Here is a 14,908-nt window from a genome sequence, read left to right as displayed (position 1 = left end):
CAAGGCTGGATATATAGGGATGGGTAGTGGATTTAAAAGAAAAGAAAAGCTGGGGGCCAAAGACCAGTTGAATTTGATGCAACAAAGCTGTGGAACCAGCAGGCTGATTGAGAGAGATTGTGACACCCTTTGTCAGAACAAGAATAAAGAAATTGGATTTTAGCACTGTAATGAATGCACTGTACAGTGAGAATGTGGATGTTTGGGTTATTTCCCTAATGTACCGGATTAGGACAGGTAACCAATATTTCACATTTATATAAACGAGGCAGCTTTTTAGCCATATTTCTTTAATAAATGCCTTAGGTGCTGTTTGAACTTGCATATAGTTCCCCAGCTGTGGTTTTTGATTTAGCATCAGTTTGAATAAACAGACAGTATGTGTTAGGCACTTCTGAAGACACACGTTTCCCAGATGTGCTTGTTGCAGTGTTGTTCAACACACTCCTGGCTGGATGGCAAGTTTCATGAGGCTCTGGAACATACGTGGCAGTGTATTGCATTTTGATTAGTAATAAAAATTAGCATTTTACTGTAACAAGTTCTATAGAACAAACAGCTGACATCCCCACATTTCTCTGCTCAGCAGCCATACTTCAACAGGGCTCAAAAGTCCCTGCTTCAGTGGGGCTTTTGGGCACTTCTATCTAATAACTAATTTAATCAGCTATTTATCTAATAGCTGATTGAATCAGCTATTAGATAAACGCTAAAAAGTCCTGCTGAAGCATGTAATCTATACAGACACTGGGGAGCTGGGTTCCTTTTCCAGTAAAGCGCCAGGTTTTTGCGGGGATTTCTTCCCTTCCCCCGTGTCTACAAAGAGAGTACACGTTGATTCTGGTTGACTGGGAGATGACTACCTCATGTTCCTCAGGGTCTTGTAGTGCCTAAGTAAAAAATTCTGGTGACATGACTGACTTTGAAGAAGGCTGTATACATTTCAGCCAGGATAATGATATCTGAGCCATACACTTAGATAGAAATGGGCAGTGATTTGCTCAAGAAATGTGGAGGAAATCACTCATTCTCAAGTGTGGATCCATGGTAGGGTGCGGTGGTGCACCTGATCTTAAACTGAATAATATAGTGTTAGTTTCCTAGCATATTAGTAAAGCTTCTTTCTTTAACTGGAGAAAAAACATATTGTGTTATATGGAAACCCTTTTCCTTGATTACTTTGTGATATAGGCTTTCTCCTGCCCCATGGGAAAGGGACGTTGCACTGAGCCAGAGTAAAGCTAGTTTTCCAGGAGCTGGTGAAGAGGCAAGGTTTGCATCTGGATTGTGTTTAGACTGTGAGGTACAGGTTGGATTTCTGTGGCAATAAAATTTTGTTAGCTATTATTGCTAGACTTTGGCTCAATCTGTCCATCTTGGTGGAAATGTTATGAAGACCTCAGGTTGAACTTAAACAAAAACGGCAGTTCTTCTGAAACTTTGGCCTCATCTGAACTAAAATGGGAAAAACAAGCCTTTTCTGGTTTTGAATCCATCCCAGACCCCAAAGTGCTTTAGATCTGGGGATCCTAATCCAATTATCTCCATTCTCTGAAATTTGAAGGAGTTTGGAATTGAGGTGCCAATTTTGGCCTTTGGTTGTAAAATGATTCTGGTTAACTCAGTTGAAATGCTGCCTGGCTGTGCAGGACTGGACATAGCCATTTCCAAACTGCATCTATCTGAAATTTTTTAAAACACTTTGAGTGCAACGATTTTCCTGTCTACTGTAGCCAGGCAAGCTTTCTTCCAACTGAGTTTGCCGTCAACTGATGTAAACACTGTTCAGCTATTTTCCCTGCAAGTGTCAGATGTGAGCTGAAACTTTCAGAATCTATATTAGCTGGTGTGGCTGGAAATTCCACTTACAAAGAATTGAAATCCCATTTTTTGCCACAAGAAAGAATTTGTTTAGACTGTTTGTAACTCTTGTGGAGACTGAAGAAAACTTTCTACATCAGTAGTTAAGGGTGGCTGTTTCAGGAGGGAAAAACATGACATGAAAGCACAGGGTGACACACGGAAGGTTTAATATCTGTGTTTATAGTCTGGGATGTTTGAAAGACTACACTAATGCATACCTATTTTTCCTCCCAAGGTTTTGCCCATTCTTGAGATTCTCTATCATGTTGAAGAAAGGAATTCACACCATGTTTACATGGCTCTTATAATTTTGTTGATCCTTACAGAAGATGATGGCTTCAATCGATCCATTCACGAAGTGGTGAGTTACTGTTATGTTGAAAGGATTTATCTGTGTTTAAGAGTTATTTATTTTTGATTTATGTAGAGATGAACTTGTGTGTTTTCAAGACATTAACTGCCTCCTCTGTAGAGGTGGTTTTCAGACAGTATTTGCTCTTCAAGATATGAATGTGTATTATACTCATTTACTGCAGGTTTGTAAAACGAAGGTTACAAGTTTCTTTTCAAACCTTTTTTAGGGATACGTACAAATGCTTTCCTTGCCATTGGAATATATTTTTTCCTTTAGTGCTTCCTCTTACCACCTGAACATAGAAATTGTCAGGTAGGTTGTGTCAAGAACGTGGAGAGTTTACTAAGGAAGGGAAAGAAATAGAATGACGGATAATCTTCTTACGCTATCACAGAAACCTTACTCAAGTACCCTACCTTACTCAGGTACCCTATATTTCAACAAGTACCCTATATTTCAACAGATGTCAATTAACTTCCTTAATTGATATCTCCATCCTGCCTTTCTGCCAGCTTAATATTTACTTTATATTGGCCATATAAAGTAGTCCAAATGTTGAGTAGATTTGATCAGACTTGTGCTGGAGATTGCCTAAGAGGCTCGTGTTCTCGTTCCTTGGCTTGTAAAGCTACAACACTTGCACTGATTGGTTTGATTTTTGGCTGGAATACGTAAATTCTCTTTGGAGGCTGCATAAAGCAGAGGTCGAGTGTTCAAATGTTAGAGTAGAATCTTTTCCATAGGCAATTTTTTATCCTGTTTTTGCACAAATGTAGAGTTTTTCCTCTTGGTATCAAAGAGAGAGACGCTTATAAATACCTGAGAGAGAGAATTTGGTCATTGTAACTGCTGTAACTTTAGAATATTTCATATAGGTCTGAATGAAACAAACAGGAAGACTTGGCATTTATGGGAAGTTTCTTGGGAGCAATAAGCAAGGAAGAAAACCCATGGCAAATATGCAAACTCCTGAAACCACCATTTATCTGGAGACTGCTCTTTCTGTTCTACCCCCATTCCCCAAGAGCATCTCTGTGTTTGGATTCAGTATCACCATGACGTTTAACTTTGCTCATGAATTGAGCTCATTGAATTGTTGAGATACGGCATCCCTTTCCCACCTCTTGCCTCATCTTTCTTCATTCATTTTAAAGGCTTTACACTTGGTCTGTCAACAGATGCTTTACTGTTCAAGGGAGGGTGGGATATTTCCCTAAAATGGGCAATGTAGATACAGCCACAAGGTTAGAGCATAAGTGGGTTTCCACATCCAGTTAATCTATGTCCTTGCAGTTGACAGCCAACATGGATGTAGTGATGTCTGCAATGTAGTGGATATTTACTGTTTCCCTTTTCATAAAAGAAGTCTCTCATCCTCTTTTCTTCCTGCCAGTCTTCTCATTAGTTCCCCTCTCTTCTTCCTTTCTTCTTCTGTTCTCATCTTTTTTCTTTTCCATGTCTTTTCTCCCACTGTTTTCTTTGCTTCCTTATTCTATGACTTTGGTTCCTTATTCACTCCTCGGCAGAGACTGTTGGGGTGGCCATCCAGCAGTGGCTCTAAGGGACATTCTCTCTTTTTTTTGCTGCTTAGTATGGTATTCTGGGAGTGGAACAGGCCATTCTATGCGTGGGAGCTGCTATCAGCACCTGCAGCCCTGTTCAAGTGAACGGCTCCAGAGACCAGCTGTGGTAGGAACCATTGGAGAAAGAGGGATGAAAACAGGTGGCTTTTGAGGAGTCTCACGGCTCGTCAACAGCTAAAGAAACATGTTGACACTGAAGAGCAGACTAGAGTCTTCCAGCTGCTTCCAGTGCCCTCTGTTCCCTTCCTCTGCCCTGGGTGCCTCTCTTTTCCAGACCTTTCTTTCAACCCTGCCCATAGTGGACTTAGAGACTCCTTTGGGTATGGATCTTTGCCACTCCTGTAGCATCTCTTGCATTCCTACTGTTTGGTGTTAAAAGGATAGATGTGTGCAATAAAGAAAAGAAGTTGAAAATCCCTTGCTGTCATCTAGATAATTTCAGCTGTGTGAGAGCACCTTAGGTCTTTGTCCAGACAGAGCCACCACAGCACCACCTTGGCAGCTGTGACATAGCCAGTTAAAAGAAGGTCAGTGACTACAACGCTGCCCCCAGAGATTCCCCTTCTGTGGCTTGTTCCATGTAGAGCCTGAGCAAACAGCACTTTTGGTTCCTTCAGGTGGTTCCTGATTCTGAACATCTGTGAACCTTGTGGAAGAGGGGGAGAAAGAGAAGATCTTAATATCACATATCATTCATCATTCATATCACATACCATTCATATCACAATTATAGGTTATGCCCAGCAGTTAGTGAAAGGATAGTAGACATTGTTTTGATTTGATACTCTTTCTAAGTCATGGAGTTGGATGGTTTCTAGAACTCGGGTGTAAGATTGCATTGGTGAATCCATAGCTATTTACCTTTAATGATTTGTGTGTATATACCCACAGCATGAAGGGTAGGAGATTAGCCTCCCAGAAGAATAGACTTATGCAGTGGTAAATACTGAATTAGTCTGATGAAATGCCTTCAATCTCAATGACGCCTCTTTCCAAATAGTGAGATCTTACACAGGAAGAAGAATATGAATGGAGATCGAGCTATCTAAATAATTCTGCAAGATGCGACTATCTAGCATCAGTCTTGCAACATAAATGAAGCTCTTATTCAGTGCAAATATTTATCACATTTTAGCCATTGCAGCAGGAAGGTTCTTCCATCAATTGGCTGAAGCTTGAGAAAATAGGAGAATTTAATGTATTTTGAGCTGACCTGTTTTTCTCTCTGCTGCTGCATATCCTGTAACGTTCTCAAAACAGTCATAACAGTGTGATCCATTTATGGGCATATTTTCCTTTGTGGTATTACACCCACATTTATTTATTGATTTTTTTTTTTTTAAGATTAATTTTAGTAAGCACAGTTTTATAAATCTCTGTGATTATACAGACTGGTAAAGAGCTCAGGAAACCACAGAAACTCTTCTGACTGCTGAAGCGTTCTTGTTTAAAATAAATGTGGTCATAGCTGCCTGGAAAAGATGATCAAAAACAGAGGCTCTATTCCTACACTTGACTCCATACAGGCAGACCCCTGAACCCACTCAGAGCTGTATTTAATTCACTCATAATAGTAATAATGGAATTAACTTTTAAATTGGGAGTTTCCTAACTGGGGTTGTTATTGGTGAACTAACTCCCCATAACCCCTAAAACATGAAATCATACTTGCAAACTTTAAAGGACATCAAATACTGAAAAGCATGTATGTGTTTTTTTCCCTGCAGGCAGTATTAATTTTGAAATGTTCTGTTTCCTAATTAACCAAAATTCTTTAAAACTACTTTTTCAGTGAATTTTTGCTACCCTTTAAAAAATATCTTCTGTTACTCCATTTAACTCTTACTTTTTTATATCTTTCTTATTGAAACACTTATGTCCAACAGTAGTAATCAGCTATGTGTTACGTGTGATGCATTTTAAATTGTTGACACTATTTCCTTTTTTCTCCCAATTTGAAGAAGTACCTCTCAAGCGAGTTATGCGAAACTTAGTGGCCCACTTCTCGTGCAGACACTTTTGAGTTTTGTTTTTAGGATCTACAACTCTGGTGTTTCACTTTGAGTTTGGGGCTTAAATTATGTTAACACTTGCAACAAATTTTAGTCAAAACCTGTAAGTTTGTTTTCATGTAAAACCCCAAACCTTATCTTTGGTTCAAATGCAAAACCATAAAGCAGCTGAGAGTTGTTTTTTAAAGTGGGACCAGATTCTTCTAAGAGACCATTGTAACCATTAGCTCATTCTTTCAGAAAACCTTGACAGAGTTTGTTTCTGAAACCTAAAGCCAGGTGAATTTCATGGGTTTTGAGGTTGTTGTAGGCAGTTCATGCTGCTTTGTTTCTAGTATTGGTTTTCTCAGGACTGTTTGTTTGTATTTTGTGGGGAGGGAGGTGTTTTGTTTCGCTTTCTTATAAAAGTAGTTGAATATTTCCAGAAAACAAACAGTTTTAGGCAAGTTAATCTGGTCAGTAGTTCTTCAGCAAAATGCTGGTTTGTTAAAACAAAACTTTTTAATGGAAATATTTCTGTTTCAATGCAAGTTTAATTTACAAGCCTTCTCTAGCTTGTGGTGAAATTTCAGAAAGCGAGACAGACAAGCAGATAAGACCCACTGACCACAAAATAACCTGTATAATTACCCAGTGATTAAGGAAACCCATCTGCGATATTAAAGATGCAGTTAAAAGTCCTCACTGCTTGATTCAAAACTGGAACTTGCATCTATGTCCCCACACTCTAGATAGAAGCCGTAACAGCTGGGCTCTTCTAGAGGGGCTCCTCCCCCCCTGAAAAACAAATGGTTTCAGCTTTGTTCCCCATCGGAATGAAAAAAAATTCTGAAATGCTGACATAGTCCAGAAAAAAAATGTTTTCCTGCCAATGCAGCCAGCAACTACGTCAGTTTTGTAGCTCTTTTATCACACTCATGGAGAGAGAGCTACTCTTTTCTTCCTTTATCAGTCTTTTTACTCATTCATTTGTAAGCTTCTGTGAGAGTATAGAGGCAGACATTTAATAACCCCTTAAAAAATAAACCCTATATCTTTATATTTCTGTTTCATACATTCACAGTCTGTGCATTTTTGGTGGGACTACTTTGAACTTTTCATTTTTAAACATTGAGATGTTCTTCTGTGTGAAATAACACCTTTTATAGATGCATTTCAGAGTGCATAACAACAGAGAAGTTTTATTTTCCCCTTTCTGTTTAAAAAAAATGTGTTTTTTTTCCATAGGTTTAGAATACCTACAACTTTCTTTTAATGTTAAAAGGAAGGGTATGTGCTTCTGATCTGCTCAGGTCCCTTCTGACCCTATAAACTATGAAACTATGTTTATCAGACTATCACTGATTACTTAATATCACAATGAATCAGTTATGGAGTTGGGAATAATACCCACTTGAATGCCATTTTTTTGCTATAACGACGTAACACTGCTCACTCTTCTGCCATTTCTTGTAATTGGTAATATGTTTTTCATGTACTTGCTGTATTCTACTGTTGCTTCGGAAAGCAACTTTGCAGCTTTTTTTCCTAAGAATTCTTTTCTGTTCTTGGCTCTTGCAGGTATAAGTAGTGTAAGTTAAAATATGAAATGAAACCAGGTTGATTTTTATTTTACTGTAGCTATACCTGAGATGTTAATATCACCAGTCTTTCCTAACAGTTTAGGGATGGTTTAAAAAAGCTGGATGTGTACAAGTCCATGGGTCCAGACATGATGCACCTGAGGGTGCTGAGGGAGGTGGCTGATGTGATTGCAGAGCCGCTGGTGATTTATCAAAGTTTTCAAAGATATTTATGGTGGCCAGGAGACATCCCCAAAAATTGGAAAAGAGCAATTTTATAGTGCCTGTCTTTAAGAAAGGGAAGAAGGAGGATCCAGGCAACTACAGACTAGTCAGCCTCACCTCAATCCCCAGAAAAATTATAGAGCAGGTCCTTCTCTGGAGGAGAAGGTGATTAGGAATAGTTGGCATGGATTTACCAAGGCCAAGTAATGTCTAACTAATCTGATTGTCCTTTATAACGAGATGACTGGCTCTGTGGATGCAGAGAGAGCAGTGGGTATGATATACCTTGATTTTAGCAAGGCTTTTGATACAGTCTCCCACAACATCCTTGCAAGAAAACTAAGGAAGTAAGTTGGTTGAATGGGCTATAAGGTGGATAGAAACTTAGCTGGATGTTTGGGCTCAGAGGGTAGTAATCAATGGCTCAATGTCTAGTTGGCAGTTGATATTAAGTAAAGTGCCCCAGGGGTCAGTCCTCAGGCCAGTTTTCTTCAATATCTTTATCAACAACCATGTGGAAGATGAGATGGAGTGCCTAAGCAAGTTTGTGGATGACACCAAGCTGGGGGGAGTAGCACATACACTGAATGGTAGGGCTAGGATTCAGAGAGATCTTGACACATTGGGGGATCCGGCCAAAAGAAATCTCATGAGGTTCAATAAGGAGAAGTATGAAGTCCTGCACTTAAGACAAAACAATCCCATGTACCAGTGCAGGCTGGGGGCTGACTGGCTAAGCAGCAGCCCTGAAGAAAAGGACCTGGGGGTACAGTGACGAATAAGATCAGTGTGAGCCAACAGAGCCCTTGTTGCCAAGAAGGCTAACGGCATCCTGAGTTGCATTAGTAGGAGCATTGCCAGCAGATTGAAGGAAGTGATTGTTTCTCTCTATTTAGCACTGGTGCAGACAAATCTGGAGTACTGTGTCCATTTCCCCCCCACACACACACACACAGAAAGGATGTGACAAAATTGGAAAGAGTCCATGGGAGGCCAGTGAATATGTTTAGGGGCTCGGGAACATGACTGCTGAGGAGGGGCTGAGCGAACTGGCCTTATTCAATCTGGAGAAGGGAAGATTGAGGGGGGATTTTAATAGCAGCCTTCAACTACCTGAAGGGTGCTTATAAAGAGGATGCGACTAGACTGTTCTCAGTGGTGGCAGATGACAGAACAAGGAGCCAATGGGCTTAAGGTACAGGAAGGGAAATTTAGGTTACATATGAGGAAAAAGCTTCTCACAAGGAGGGTAGTAAAGCACTGGAACAGGTTACCCAGAGAGGTGGTGGAAGCTCCATCCTTGGAGGTTTTTAAGACCTGGCTTGACAAAGCCGTGGCTGGGATGATCTACTTGGGAATGGTCCTAGGCCTAGCAGTCCTAGGAGGTTGAACTAGATGACATCCTGAGGTCCCTTCAAACCCTAATCTTCTGTGATTCCATGATTCCTTCTTCAGGATTTATATGGAACTAAAGAACTTCAAATGCATGAGTCAGCTTTGGGGGCTTTTATATTCCTGTATTTTTGTCATGAGTGGTTATTGAGATGTCCTTTGATTAGACGCTTGTAAGTTGCTAGATTCCCAGTAGGTAGTTGTTTAATAAAATAATAATTATGGGAGAGTTGTAAGAAATGATGTTAAATATGAGGGACTGTTTGGACGGGAAAGATGCTGCCTCAAGCAGGGGGTTGGCCTAGATAACTTCCAAAGGTCCCTTTCTGCCCTACTTTTCTTTGATTCTAGGACTCAGTAGGTATGTCTACATGTGCTATTAGTGCACTTGAATAAGCTCCAGAGCTTATTGCCCCAGAGTTTATTACTCCCAAGGGCCGTGTCTGCATGTGTGCCTGGGAGCACAGCACATTGAGCCAGGTTGGAGCAGCCAAAGCTGGCAGGTGATCTGGGAGGTCCGCCTGCCAGTGGGGGGCTGCTCCCCCCAGTTCAACGTTCTGCAGAGGGGCTGCCTGGGGCATGAGGGTGCTTTGCTGCAGGGCTAGCTGGCAGGCAGCCCCCAAACTGAAGGACCCTCCTGCCCCAGCCAACTGGGGCAGCATCTACATTTGCACTGCTGTGGAGTCTTACGCTGCAGCAGGATAGTCCTTGTATTTACTCCGCAGCAAGATAGTCCTTGTAAATACAAGGACTATCCTGCTGCCGAGTAAATTAGTTTACTGCAGCTTAATAGGGGCGCAAACGTAGACATGCAGTGTTTACTGTGCAGCTAATTAGTCAACTGTGCAGTAAATGTCTTGTGTAGATGTTTTTCCTATGAGTTTTCTGTAGCTAGTGTAGCTCTACCTAGTATTATTAAGTTCTTTTAAGCTCTGAGCTATGTTGTAGGTGGTATATAGCACAAATGTTATTAAGACTGCTAAACATTACCATTAGAAATCCTGTTTTCAGTGCCTGTAACTTTGCCAAACTTGAAATGTTTGGGCTGAAATTCTCTTAGTTTGTGAATTTTTCCATGTGTTTGCCGGAGCCTGAAGTTTTTTGGAAAGTTTCACACAAAATGTTTCAACCACTTCCAGGATGAGGTTAGGGAACAACATGTTTGCCCATGCTGTATTTTTTGTCCTCTTTTCTTTTAAAAATAAAAAGTCTTTGAGAAGTTGTAGTGGCCCCAAGTTCTGGAGCAGGGACTTGACATTTGGCCAGTGGCCTACTTGTCTGAGATTTGGTCTTTGCCAAATTTGGGTGGGTTTTCATAAGAATAGCAATTGTTTCTCTTTCTGTACCTGCTCAATAGATATTTGGCTTTGAAACTCTGAAGATAATTCTTGCCTTATTGAACATGCTCCATCCTTTCACGCTCCTGATGCTGACCCAACTGTATGCAGACCATCCCCTAGAGCAGCTGAGCATGTACCAGCTTCAGGGACAGAACTGCTGTTTGCCTATTGCTGCTTTTCACCTGCTTTTGGATGGGTCCAGACATTGGCAGTGAGAGCAGGAAAACTGTTTCCTATGCTTTCGTTGATATTCCTGCTGCGGTGCAGGCAGCATTTGGGAGAAGGAGGCTCTCTGACCTGAATGTAGACAAAACATGGCAAGGGAGTAAAGGAGTAAATTGGGTCATGGGGCCTAGTGAGAATGGGCCTAGAAGAGGAGAGAGACTGACTGGGAGGGATGGAGACTGGAACTTGGTGAATAAAGAGACTGGTGCTGGTAAACCAGCATGATGGTGATGAATGTGGGAGATATGAAAGACTAGTCTCCTTAAAAGAACAAGATAGCGTGACAAAGTATAGGACAGGAATAAGAAAGACTGGGATGAGGTTTTGAGGAGGCTGTAGAGGGTGAGATAGGGAGACTGATGTTAGGGATGACTGTGGGTATGAGAAATCAGTAATGAGCAGTTTGGAGGTGAGGAAACAAATCTGAGGATGACCTGGGATCAGAGATTTTCTTGTCTTAGCAATACCAGTACCTCAAATTTGACTGGTTCCCAGTGAAGATTCTCCCTGAGGAAACCCCTCACTATCACTTTGCTCACCTAAATGCAAGACTGTACAGCCCTGTAAGGATACCACTGACATTCAGATTGGACCCAGCACTGTCTTCTAGATCTGTCGGTGCATTTCAGGATGCTGTTTTTAAAATTAAATAAGCCACTAGGACAAATGACCTAAATGCTCTTTGATATCACATCTATCCAAAGAATCTTGCCTGCCTAAATGCTCTTCTGAATCTCAACAGAGCAGCAGTGTGGTTTTGACTTGCGCTCGGGTGTTGAAGTACATGGCTCTTGCTTCACCTCAGCGGTGTGCAAAGAGATTGCAAGGGCTAAATCCCTTTTTCCCAGCTCAACAAGCAAGCTGATCCAGCTGGGCTCCAAAACCGCCTTTGTCCAGCTCCTCATTTAAGGGGCTGCCTCAGCAGTTGACCTTTGCTGCACAGCAGCAAAGTGGCACTCTCCATTAATGAGGCCATTTTGTGCCTAGCTAAGACAGTCTGGCAAACAGCAGATAATTGCCTTCCAACTGCTTGAAGGGTGAATAAGAGATGATAAGTTTCTCCTAGAGGGGCCAAGTACTTTTGCACTTGCCTCATACCTTTGGTTGCTGCTGCCAATCAGAAGAGAATGCAGTTTAGATAGAAGGCCTGCTAATCCTTTTCTCCGAGGACAGCTGAAGTAACAAAGACTTCTCTGCAGGTGGCTCAGTTTGGTGCTGATACTGTTTTGTGGTCTGTGATTGCAGCAGGATTGCCGTTACGTGCAAAGACTGGTAAGGCACTACTTGATTTTGAGGACTCCAGAGCCATCCCAAATTCTGTTAGTCTGTTTTTCAGCCATGTTCCACTGACAGGCATACTCAGTAGTCATATTCTTTCCCTCCTTCCTCCACGGACACATCCTTGGAATTGCCCAGAAGTGTCAGCAAGCCCTGTAAGTGGAAACATTCCTCCGCTTCTCCATCTTCCTTGCAGCGTGCATCGGGTAGCAGATAGGAGCTTTGGTGCTACTGAGAAGTGTTGGCAATTTCTCATTTGGTGTGTTCTTTTCTTTCCATCCATTTGACAACCATCTTGCCCATTCCTAACTTGCCTGGGTCAAAATTGCATTAAACCAGTGAGTTCTGGACACCAGTGTGGGTGGATATGCTGTCTGATTCAGTTTGCTTCCTGCTCTAAATCCCCTTCTCTATCCCCTTTCAAGGACTCTTCTCATGAGATTTTGCCGCAACAAGAAGTTCCTACCTTGATATGTCTGGGGACAGTAGAGGAATTCTCCCTGCATCTTATAGGAAAAGGGTTCTCTAGTGGTTACTTCCTGGTTTGAAGAGGAAGGGAGCCCCCCATATTGTAGCTAATGACATTCAATGCCTTCATCAAATTCAAGTTGAAGAGGATCCCGTTAGTGTCTGTTATACTGTTTCTGCAGAATAGGGACTGATTTGTATGTCTCAAGTTTCCATTTCCCCATTGCTATCATACCCATGCACAGAAAAAACTTCCAGTTTATGATGGGTTATGACCGTTACCAGCATAACTTTTTCCATTCAGCTTGTTGACAATCCCAGGAGTCTTCACCAAAGTTCTCTGTGGCTGCTGCCTATCTCAAGAGGTTACAGCAAGGGATTTTTGTTTACTTATGTTGGGATGTCTGGTTTCCTTTGAACAAGTGTTAGAAATGCCTGCATGTGCAGCACTTTCATACTCTGGGATGGGTGAATTCACAAAAGTCCAACTTGATTCCTGTGCAGAGACTTGGGTTCATGGGTTGGACTCTAGGGTGACAAGGACCTGCAGAATAATTTCCAGTCCCTACTTATTGAGGACTGCCCTATAAGATAGTAACCACCTACTTCTTGGTTCTGGTCTACATAATCTCGTGCACCTTCGCAACACCACCTGCCAAGCTTCCCCTTGGGTATGTGCAGTCCTGGATAAGAACATCTTCCATGAGAAGCATCCTTTACAACGTGAGTGGTGATTCCCTACTGCTTCACTTCTTTTTTCCTGGTGGCAAGGGACCCACTCGTTGTGTGCAAAGGAGCTCGTGCTACATCAGGATGTATTGGGGATGATGAGGCCTCCATATAAACATGTTGGAACTCGGAGTGATAAGAGAATGTATCAGGATTTTTTCTTTGCCGCATGCAAGGACGTTACCTACACAGATCGTTCATAGATTCATAGATTGTAAGGCTGGAAGGGGCTTTGGAAGATCCTCGGGTCCAGTCCCCTGCACCGGGTGGGAAAGACAACTGGGGTTAAGTGACCCCAGCAAGATATCCAAGGTAGGCGATTGCACCACCTCTGGAGGGAGCTTATTGCACAGTCTGGGCACCTTGACTTTGAAGAATTTTTTCCTAATATTGAGGCAGAAATGGCCTACCAGAAGTTTGTGGCCATTACTCCTGGTTTTCCCCAAGAGTGCCTTGGCGAACAGATGTTCACTGAGCCCTTGATATGCTCCCCTGATGTAGTGGTAAGCTGCTACCAAGTCCTCTCTCAGCCTTCTCTTTTCCAGGCTGAAGAGTCCCAGGTCCCTCAGCCTTTCCTCATACGGCTTGCCATTCAAGTCTCTGATAATACGGGTGGCTCTTCTCTGTCAAGCTTTACCACATCCTTGTTAACAGAACAGGATGCAGTACTCCAGCTGTGGTCTCACCAATGCTGAGTAGAGCAGAAGAATCACTTACTTGTTTTTGCTGGAGATGCATCGATTGATGTATGCCAGAGTATTATTTACCCTGCTGGCTACAGCATCATACTGGCGGCGCATTCATACTGTGGTCTATTATTACCCCAGGTCCCTTTTATTTGTGGTGCTGGCTGGTTTGGTGCCACCAAGGCTGTAGGTGTGTAGGGGGTTGTTCGTCCCCAGGTGGAGCATTTTACATTTCTCAGTATTGAATTTCATCTGGTTCCGACTCACCCAACTTGCTAGCCTGTCTAGATCTGCCTGTATCTGTAGCCTAAGGTTGACCACGCTTCCCCATACGTTGGTGTTGTCCACAAACTTGGCCAGCGAGCTTCTTACCCCCACATCTAAATTATCAATAAAGATGTTGAAAAGTACTGGACCAAGCACCGACCCCTGTAGCACACTGCTGGCCCCTTCTTTCCAGGATGGCAGATCTGTTAATTAGGACTCTCTGGGTCCTACCCCGCAGCCAGCTTCATAGCTACCTAACTGCCTTGCAGTTAAGCCCCAAATCCTCCAAATTTCTCGTGATAGCATTGTGGGATACCAGATCAAAGGGTTTTTGGAAGTCAAGGTATACAATGTCAACCTCTTCTCTCATTATATGACACTGCCCAGATAGTCTGCATTAGGGCTGTCCAATATCTGGGGCTGCTGACCGGGGTGGGGTGGGGGGGGTGCATGGACAGACAAGTGCATTATCAGAAGCAGCAGCACATTAGTTCGACCCAGCTCTGCAGTATGTATAGATTGGGTGCTTCAGTGGGGCTTTTTGGCACCTTTATTTAAAGCTGATTCAATCAGCCATGGAAGTGCCAAAAAAACCTCACTAAAGCACCTGATCTATACAGATGGTGAGTGAGCTGGATCCAACTAATGTACTGCCTCTTCTGGGCATGCACTGGGCTTGGCATGGTGGTGCATGGAGTTTTAAAGTAAAGTGCTGGTTGGGTTTTTTTTTTTTTTTTTGGGGGGGGGGGGGTTTACAATGCAAAAATGTACACTTAATTAATCTTAATTAAACCCTATAAAACCAACCAGCACTTTTTGTAAGCTTCACCTGATTTGGGAAGGTAGCAGTTGCATTTACCCCTAACCCACGTTGTGTTGAAATTTCAGGGTGGGGGAGCCTAGGTGAAAATTTCTCAGGATCA

At 42.3% G+C, this 14,908-nt stretch overlaps 1 protein-coding gene across 1 annotated transcript in view; it reads left to right on the top strand.

The window, feature by feature from the left end:
• DYM (dymeclin) overlaps positions 1-14,908 on the top strand; it is a 400,582-nt gene that overhangs the window by 156,338 nt on the left and 229,336 nt on the right. Inside the window, exon 10 of the mRNA XM_019518147.1 lies at positions 2,099-2,224. Coding sequence (XP_019373692.1) covers positions 2,099-2,224 — 126 coding nt within the window. The remainder of the gene's footprint in view (positions 1-2,098; positions 2,225-14,908) is intronic.

The sequence above is a fragment of the Gavialis gangeticus genome, unplaced genomic scaffold, assembly GCF_001723915.1.
Source record: "Gavialis gangeticus isolate Ggan-Ray unplaced genomic scaffold, GavGan_comp1, whole genome shotgun sequence".
Classification (NCBI taxonomy): domain Eukaryota; kingdom Metazoa; phylum Chordata; order Crocodylia; family Gavialidae; genus Gavialis; species Gavialis gangeticus.
This window is presented reverse-complemented; position numbering and strand designations above follow the sequence as displayed.